General features: G+C 31.1%; 1 protein-coding gene across 2 annotated transcripts; it reads right to left on the bottom strand.

Moving 5' to 3' along the window:
• Window positions 1-3446: 3446 nt before the first annotated feature.
• On the bottom strand, window positions 3447-9908 carry LOC114185085 (centromere protein F-like). Of its 2 annotated transcripts, none has more exons than XM_028072589.1 (4): window positions 9711-9908; window positions 4559-4801; window positions 4248-4473; window positions 3447-3717 (listed from the first exon to the last, which is right to left on the bottom strand). In XM_028072589.1, exons 1-4 carry the CDS (start codon window positions 9844-9846, stop codon window positions 3714-3716), a joined length of 609 nt encoding a protein of 202 aa, XP_027928390.1. In that variant the 5' UTR covers window positions 9847-9908; the 3' UTR covers window positions 3447-3713. The 2 variants fall into 2 exon arrangements, with proteins under 2 accessions (XP_027928390.1, XP_027928389.1); XM_028072588.1 differs by having other exon boundaries at window positions 3447-3705; window positions 9711-9907.
• Window positions 9909-10254: the final 346 nt, after the last annotated feature.

The following is a 10254-nucleotide window of genomic DNA, read 5'->3' as shown; positions in this document are numbered from 1 at the left end:
AGTAAAATTAGATTCTTGTTCACTAGATATGATTGCAAACCCAACAGAGAAAGTCAACCATGTAGATGTCACCCCCACTATCTCAAGTAATGGCAATTGATATTTGTTGGTTTTGTAGGTGGTATCCATCAAGAATACAATATTAAATGCATTCAACAATTTAATGGAATCGGGATGTGTCCAAAACAGATCACTAACCACCTTAGATTTGTCTTCACATCTACTCCGATGGATGTAATTATCACGATCTAACAACATCATCAAGTGTTGTAATTCAGGTCTTGAATCTGTCAACGATCATTTATAAGTGTATCTTGCATTATAAACTTGTTTTATCGTTGTGACATTACACTCATTATTTTTATTCAGAGTGAGTAGAATATTTGCAGGCTTGACTTAACTCTTAGACATATCAACAAGCAAGGAATGTTTATAAGATTTTAACCTCCTAGCAAATAGGTGACCAACAAGCGTCTAAGACACATCGTGGTTATGATATCCGCAAATTACCTTCAACATCCAACCATCTCCATTACTAATTGGTTTGTCTTTGAGTTTAAATGGACAATCACATTTTTCTTGTGCCAGAAACACTAGGTTGAACATCAGATTTATACTTCCTATACTTACCACCCCTTTCATAGCCTAACAATACATATATTTTCCTCCCAGGTTGATAAGTAGCTTTGTCAGATCTTATAGTGACAACAATAAAACCAAGATGAAATGTTATCCCTCAAACCCACTAAATCAACTCATCTCGTGTTGAAAATATCTTATCAGTCGTAAAATTATTTGTATAGTCTCTGTCACACATCTCATTTATAAAAGAAGAGAAATTTAAGATGAAATTTGAATTTACTTGGGACTCCATGAAAGTCAAAGGGAGATCATCCATCTTAGATAACTTTAACCACATATAATCTAACATTAGTATTCAATACCATTTTTTTCAAAATAAAAAATAATAATAAAAAGAAAATTAAAATATTTGTACAACAATAAAATAAATATAAAAAAAACATAAATAAATAGTAAACTATAAAAAAATACCAATTCAAACTAAATAAAATTAAAACAATAAAAAATAAAATATTCATTGAAAAACAAAACAATAAACCATAAATAAATAGTAAACTTAAACAAATAACAATTAAAACATAGAAAAATATAACAATAAAAAATACAAAAATAAAAAGAAATATTCATGTAACTAAAAATTAAATATAAAATATAAATAAATAATAAATGAGCATAAGTATTAAGTTATTACTCAAACTAAAAAATTACCAATTAAAAAAACAAATCTTTGTATATTATCCGAAAGTAAACTTCCGATAAAATACACCAAAGATAAACAATTGAAACAACACAACCATGACATTTGTTTTCCCCCTACCCAATGTCTTCAAACCTCATGGTTGCAAACGTCACGGACAAAGAAAAAAAAAAGACAAAACATGCACCTCACAATATATTGAATTCCTTAAATCTCTGCACTATACAAGTAAATAAAACCAAAACTGGGAATGGACATTCCAGATGTCCACATCCGGAAGAAAATGGAATCAACACACCACTTTTGAAAATGATAAATACCGGGAGTCGACATCCGATTAATTTTATTTTCAGATGTCCACTTCTAAAAGAGTGCGACAGGAAAATATCATTTCCGGACAGTTAAAGACCGGAAGTTCACATTCGATTACAAACAATTTCGGATGTCCACATCTGAAAATGTGAGATTTTTTTTGTTGCTTCGGAAGTCGACTTCCATATATGGGTATTATTTCGAGAAATCATCACAGTAAGTCGAATGTCCACATTCATAGAAAATTAAAAATCCAATTCAGTTTTTTTTTCATCAAACATTTCACTACCTCAAATATAAACTTATCATACCAAATAAATCACAATCAGACATTGCAATGCGTACCTTTTTTCTGAAATGAAATGAATCAAGGTTATAGATAGTGAAATAATAGTGGACCCGACACCAACTAACGGATGAACTGCAACATCCACTTCATTACAACAAGATACAAAAAAAAATTATTTTAAACTCTACTATTGAAAGTGAAAGGGCGAGAAACACTTGGGGTGCAACGAATCCATATATACCAAATACTATCAATTAATAACTTTGTTAAGGCAATCAACTAACTCTAGAACTTCATAATTATTTAATTATTACGTTACCTAATTCACTTTTTCATTTTAATCTGAACACTTTTTTATTTTAATTTAATTTTTCAAGGGAATAAATGAAAGAGCACAAATACTGTCAATTAATAACTTTGTTTAGACGGTCATCTAACTCTAGAATTTCATAATTGTTTAATTATTACGTTCATTTTTTTATTTTAATTTAATTTTTCAAAAACATAAATGAAAGAGTATGACTCTTTAAAGGTGCAGAAGAAATATTGGAATGCAGGAAAAAACACCCTTGATTTTCTAATAGGCCAAGCTAGTCCAATCAACGCTATAAATGGGCTGAAATCCTTTTTTTGTACATGACTCAATCAAGAACTATTTAAAAAAATATTTTTCAAAATCTAATTCTGAAAAATATTGTAAAATGTATAATTTAGAATTAATTGTTGGTAACATCCAAAAGTACTTTTTTGTTACATAATGATATTTCTAAAATAATTTAAAGTATATTAAACAGATAGTCGATTCAATTTAATAATTATTAATATATCTTATTTTTTATATAACAAAAAGTATAGTCTTAATACAAAAAAAAAATAGTTTTATTAATTTTATTGATGATTGAGATAACGAAACAAGTGTTTAGCATTTAGGATTTAGTAATAGGTAGAAAATTATAATAATTTTATAATTATTCCAACTTTACTCATATTTTAGATTCACTTAAGAGCTTTGACAAAAAAATAATTGCATATTAATACTATTTTTTCTCTTTGTTTGATAAATTTAAACTATTAGTAAAATTAAAAAAATTAACAAAAATATTTTTTTAAACGATTTTTTATTATTATTCTAAAAATAAAATATATTACATTAAAGGGACTGTTTACCTAATTAATATCATAATATTTATTCAGAAATAAAACTTTTAAATATTTAAGCAAGTCCATTATAAAGAGACCTTTTTCTTTTGGCAAGGGTATTAATGGATTGTTAGTAAATTAACAAAACTTAATTTCTTTTGGCTCAGAATGATAGAGTCAGTTTTCACATCACAATATTGCTTTCATTTTCATCATCAATTTCATTTCAAAACTTTCTAAACTAAATAAAAGATATAGACATTGTACGGACCAACCAACCTTAAAAAGTAAACACAATTAAATTGTAATAGTAGACTGCCTAACCAACTTTGTTTTTATACCGAAACAAAAAGTTTTATAATTTTCAAAATATTTAAATACATTTTTAAAAACTATCTTAGAAGGTAGGAACAAAAAAGATGGTGATACAGAGAAACTATTTATTGGACTATCTCATGGTTAAAAAAAATTAAACAACTCGTAATCATTGTTCAAAAAAACTGAACAACCCGTAATCATTTTAAAGTAAAGATTTTCAGCCACTGAGGTTTCTTGTAGGCTTATTTTCTTGTTAACCCGTATTGTATCATATTCACACAAAAAAAAACCTTACAAAATCAAAGACTACTTCACCACTCCACCATATCCAGCCTCAGCCCTCCTCTGCTCCACTTAAAATTGAAAACTGCATTATTAACTAATGAAGAATAAGGATAGTTGCTCACAAAAAAAATTAAAAGAATACAGAAAATACATATAAATTCAATATGCAGCACAGGAAAGATAATATTTCACCCATATAATACCAGGTCAAATGCAAATTGTTCACTATCATATACATAACAAGATGCCTGAATCAGAAAGAACCTACCTGAGTTATTTTATTACTAAGTGGTATTGTTAGTTTCTTAATGTTATTTGTCTCAAATAGCAATTAAATTCCATATTCCATACTATAATGTCTGGATTTGTAACACGGTTACACTAGATCACCATGACAAAGTGCAAAGGTGACAAGTGTGTGGATAGGTGGCCATACTAGTGTATTACCAATAACTGCAGCCTATATATCAAATCATGATCCCACTCATCCAAGCCTAGTTCACCCCAAATTATAAAACAAACAAGTATGCAATGTCCTACAAACAAGTACCAATCAATCAGCATACATTGCAGTTATAAATTTGCAAATCAAATAACTCGGGACTAATCACAAACATCACATACCTAGGCTTTACAACCTTACTAAGCTTTTCAGTTAAATTTGCAATCATAGCTGCAGTATCCTTCTCTGATGTCGTCATGTAATCTTTGAGCTTTGATAACCGCTCATTTATTTCCCCCACCAGCACTTCTTTGTCCGCCTTCATCATAGCCTCCAACTTTAATAATTCTTCCTTCTTTTCCTTCAATTCCTTCCTTTCCCTATCCAGCTCCTTCATTGCTCCAGTCTCTGAAAAAAAAACACAAAAAATAGTAGCAAATAAAAAAAAATTAATTCCTCTTGTTGTTTATAAAAATAAAAATAAATAAATTACCTTTTAACATATCATCATTTTTTTCCTTCAAAGCTTCTATGACTTTGAAATACTGAGCATAAATGGATTCAATCCTCTCTTCAAAGACCTTCATCTGCACATTCATGGACAAGTCATGACCTTCCAATCTCCTTTGAAGAGCATTTATACGATCACTGCACTCTTTCAGCTGAGTTTTAAGATTATCATATTCCATGCCTGTCTGGCTTCTGAGTCCGTTGCAATCCCTCACACAACACCTCACTGTTTCAGGGGACGAAAACGAAAATCAAGAGACGAAAAACATAATTAACCCTTATTTCAATTATTTCTCCTTACACATCATCCTTATCAGCCATTATTTTTTCTAAATTAATCCGAATTCAATTTTCTAATACAATACATACATTACCAAACCAAATCAGCAGCAGCCACCAATTGAGCAGCAGCAACACACAGCAACAACGAAATAAATTTCAAACAGTAAACCAATTCAGCAGAGCAGCAGCAACACACAATTCAGCAGCAAGACACATTTCAAACGAACCCAATTTCAATAGCAAATCAATTCAGCAATCAACACCAATTCAGCAGCAATACAAGCTATTGTAGATTCATACAAAGCAACAAAATGAAATATTTCATTTTTGTTTTCTTACCTAGCACAACTCTGAATCATAAATTAGTGTGTGTGGAGATTATTTTCAACATATATCCAACTAACCACAAAATTCGTTAGCCACAAAATTTAATAATAAACATACAGTAAAAGCTACACTGAAAGTGCATCTCTATCTTTGTTTCTTGTTTTTTTATCGAATGTTTCAGTGATATGCAATTTGCTGACACATTAAGGAATCATCCCATAAAATGTACTGTATAAAGAATCACCTTATAAGATATACTATGATTCACAATTTCAGGTAGAGAAATATTTATAATTTTTTTTTAGTTTTGACATGACAACTAGTCTACCAGAACAAATCTCAAGTTAAAACCAAGTGATTTGTTCTCTTTCAACACCAATGTTTCATTTCAAATTCATAAGTATACGCTTACGAATTATATACAATTTAAAATTTGATAATTCTGTTACCATACGAAAATACATCTTGATAGACTAAAACAAGAAAATGCTTATAAATTATTAGCAACCTCAATTCTTAAATGGTATGCTTATATGCTTGACACATGTTACCCAAAAAATTTATAACAGTAACCTAGTACAGAACTAATTAGTTTCTGCTAGCTATATGAATTGAACGTTATCTTGAGATCAGAACATAAACTTAGGAGATTAACGAGAAAGGTTACTGTGATGAAGATGAAAGGAGAGAATATTCATCTGGTGAGCGTGAGAAGGGGGCGAAGAAAATGCCCCGTTATATCCGCACCATGCACACTAGTTGTCTAAAAAGGTTCCATGTTGAACAGAACAATCTCCATCCCTAGGCACCAGTACCAGTACCACTTACACTTGATACTCATCATAATCATAATGTTGTAATGAAGAGAGGACAAGGAAATGCAATCACGGAAGCATCACAAATAATAAATATATTCTTTTTTCATAATTTTTAGAACCAAACCAAAGTCAACAATATTAGCAGGAAAGTAGCAGTACACTTTGAACAAAATGTCATACCTCTCTTCCGTTTGTTCCCATTAATAACAAGATGATGGGGATTGATGCACTTTGGAGATAAAATTCTGATGGAATTGACTCATAAAATATGATAGATTGCAACTGCATGTTAATCAAACTTCGAACAAAATATTAATATCCTCCACAATATCCTAAACACCCAAGCCCAATAAGATAAAATCCGCTTTCTTGTGTTTTGGATTGGATTCATACCTTCTTCTTTGTCTCGTCAATTTACTCTACAACCCATCATGCTAAGTTTAATTAACTAAAACTACCGCTTACTTGATTACTTGATTTTTTTAAATGCTTTCAGCAACCACTTATTAAATCACCATGCCTATATACTCACTGATTCACAATAAGACAAAAAAAAAAGCAGAGTCTCACAATAAGAAAAGATCAAACAAGCATTTGTAATGAAAATTGGCAAATTGGCAGCAGGTATAACATATTTAAAAATTATGCAGACAACTTCAAAATAAATGAACTAAATGAAAAGCAATTGACTCATTTCAATCCAAAATGTAAATCACGAGCTTAAAAGATTCTGCCATACCATACTCAGACTACAAATCAATTCAATCATGAAACAGACACAATAACACAACACAATTGACTCATCATACACAATAACATAACAATCCATAAACACATTGAGAAAAGCAATTTATGAGTATGTGAGTATGTTTCTTGGTTATCAGTAATTATGTATGCTCGCTTCTCATTCAGACAGGTTTTCTCTTTTTTAATTTCTGTTTTTCTGTGACCGGAGCTCTGGTTCTGGTCTCCCAACTTAATATTAAGTATTCTGCTTGTTTCAGGAGAATGGAAACTAAGGGGATCAAGCTCTATGATGCTGCAAAAATTTGGGCGCTGAGCAAGTTTATTCGGATTGTTGTGTGGTTGGCTTTGTGGAAGGTGAAAGAAGTGTAGGTAAAGTGCTTAGTAAGCAAGCATTTTCACACTCCATCTCAGTGGCTTAATTGCAAAATCGGATGGGGCAGCAAAAGGGTTCTTTGGAGAAATTGTATATGAGCATTCATGCCAGAAATATTTATCTGTTCCAAGGAATCAAGGTTTGGTTTCTTTTTGTAGGCTTTCTTCCACTGAGTATTTTTGATGTGGTATATTCGATTAGAATGAATTAGATTGGATTTTTTTTTTAATGTTAAATGCTATTTCCACATTATCTGAGAATCATATATGTATAGCAACATTTCCATAACAGAAAGTGTTGACACTAAAGGAAGTTCGGGAGATGGATTTTCTTTACAAGGTATATTTATTGATATGAAGTTAATATCAATATATATTGTGTCAACTATGCTTATACATGTTTCCATTTGCCACATTGTTTAGATGATTGATGAAATAATGTGTGATTATATTCTCACTAGTAGTCCATGTTCTGCCTATTTATTTGTTGTCATTATTTGTTGTCAGTATCAAATATTCTTTACTCTTCTCTGTTGTTGAACTTAGTTTTGTACATTATATATGGCTAGTGGCTACTATGGTATTTGTTCACTACATAAATGTTGAGAGAATATCATGATGTGGCATTAAGTATAATCTTTTAGTCATGTTACAAAGTATTAACTATATATGGGGTGATACAAGTTACTTGGAGAATATTTCAGTGGTATGTTTTTAATGGTTTTCTGTGTGTTCAGTGCTTGAAAAATTATGAAGGAAAATAGAGAGGAGTGTATTACTTATAAACAGATGAAATTATTCCAGTCCTGGGTACAAAGTTGTTTGTTAAGGAAAATAGGGAATACAAAGTTGTTTGTTAAGGAAAATAGGGAAAAGAATAACAAGAAAAGTCTAAGTGTTCAAGAGGCCTTGTGTTTTCCAAGGCCTCAGTTCTGAAATTCTAGCCCTCGCCCCTCTCCATGATTTCCTACACTTAGATTCTTTCTCCACACAACCCACTCACATTCCTTCCCTACTGCCAGATTGGCAGTTGGCAGGTGTACCACAACTCCTTCTCCTTACATATTACAGTCACCTTAGTCAACTTGGCTTCAGGTTCTCATCACTACCTGATTTGGCTGTCTAGTCTGATATTCTTAACAAAATAAGATTAATGATAGCGAGTTTAAAATAGTGGCCATGGATTTAGAAATTTTTTAGTGTTAGCTAAATACTTATGATGATTCCTTTCATTTGTTTACTGATTTTGAATGTTAATACAGACATATTATCACCTTTGATTTTGAAGGTGGACTCTATTAATGAGGATAAAACTAAGGAATTATAAAACAAAATCTGTACAACAATTAGTTCCATTACTTATTTAAATTCATCAGAAATTCTAAATATTAGTGCTTGAAATAGCAGGGTTGGGTTCTTGAGTTTACCACAACACTGTATGTGGTATTTTCATGTGGAAATCAGAGTATTCCAAGAGCAGTGGTGTTTGACAATAAAACTAATGACCATTTGCTTTGGTGGCTAGTGGAAGAAATAGAGCTTAAAGGATAACAATTATGAATTTTAAGAAGTTGTGATTAAGTCGGGCTTAGTTGTTTTTTTTTTTCATTATTTTTGGTACTAATCCTGTCATTCCCTTATATGTACAGCAGAAGAAGACTTTTGAAGGGGAAGAAGGGAAACTGAATCCAGGAAATTGAACTTAGTAGAGATGCCATTAGAAGGTTTGTCTATGTTGGGATGACCTGCCATTATCACAGGAAGGTGATTTTGTAGAGATTTTACATATTGTTTTTGCAAATGGAGGAATTCAACTCCTCTAAAATGTTGGGGTACTACACCTGTAGAAGAAATTCTCTGTATCGTAGGAAAAATGAAAGTACAGTACTTCATTTCCTTGATTCTCTTAATAGTTAATTTTAACTAGGTGGCAACGGGCCAACCCAACAGATTTTATATAATTACACAACTTCATCCAACAGAATACATCAAAATACCAAAATCGAAAAGAACCATCAGAATACAGCTTCCTCAAAATTTCAGATCTAATCCAATAGAACAATCAATTCTTCCATTTCACTGATCCAGTCCATTCACGCTCAATCAAACATGAAATAAAAAACAGAACAATCAATTCTTACATTCCACTTATCCAATCCAACCATTAGCAAAATCGTGACAAACACAAAGGGATTACCAATTGAGGTTAGAGTGGGAATGAAACCAGTTTGTTTGTTGCAACCAAGATTATCGAACTCGCGGGTTGACTCGTAAACCCGTACGAGTCTGCGAGTCATGACACTGTTGACGAGTTAACTCGCATATAAACTCGTTATTTGTCAAACTCGGAGTAAACTCGGAGTTAACTCGCTGACTCGTACCAGACTCGTGAGTTTGAGAACGAGTTACCGAGTTCAAAAAACGGGATGAAATGACAGAAAAATATGTTGTTGGCATTCAGATTTTAAGCCCAAATTAAAACCCCAACGACTCAAATCGAAAATCCAATTGTAAGCAGAGATCGAGACCCAAATCCCAAACGGAAAACCCTAATCGAACGTTGACCTATTTGAGTTTGATCTTCATTACCTTCGACGCCGTAGCTCCGCTCGTCCACGTCGCAGTTCCGATCACTTCGCGTCGCAGCTCCGTCGGGTCTCTGGTTCAGCGGCGTCACTGCTCCCTTTTCTTTTCCCTCTTTCGTTGTTCCCTCATGCGTACGCATTCCCTTCTTCTCTTTCTCCTTTTACTAAACATTATATCTTGCTTTTATTTTTCCATTTATTTTTTTTATTTTTCTGACTTTCGTGTTTCCTGCTGTTACGCGTGCATATATATATATATATATATATATATATATATATATATATATATATATATATATATATATATATATATATATATATTTTTGCTTTAATTTCTTTTAAAATGTTCGTTTATCTTATATTTGAAGTCGTGTTTTAATATTTTAATTTATTTATTACATAAATATATCTTTTAATGCATTTTTTATAAAATACATATTTTATTTTATATATGTATATTGTGTGATATATTTTTTATATATAAATGGTAATATATTAATACGTGATAATAATATAATATTATTAAGTTAATATATAAAATAAATTTA

The sequence above is a fragment of the Vigna unguiculata genome, chromosome 5, assembly GCF_004118075.2.
Source record: "Vigna unguiculata cultivar IT97K-499-35 chromosome 5, ASM411807v1, whole genome shotgun sequence".
In the NCBI taxonomy this organism is placed as follows: domain Eukaryota; kingdom Viridiplantae; phylum Streptophyta; class Magnoliopsida; order Fabales; family Fabaceae; genus Vigna; species Vigna unguiculata.
Note: the sequence above shows the minus strand (reverse complement) of the source record. Positions and strands in the feature narration are given on the sequence as shown.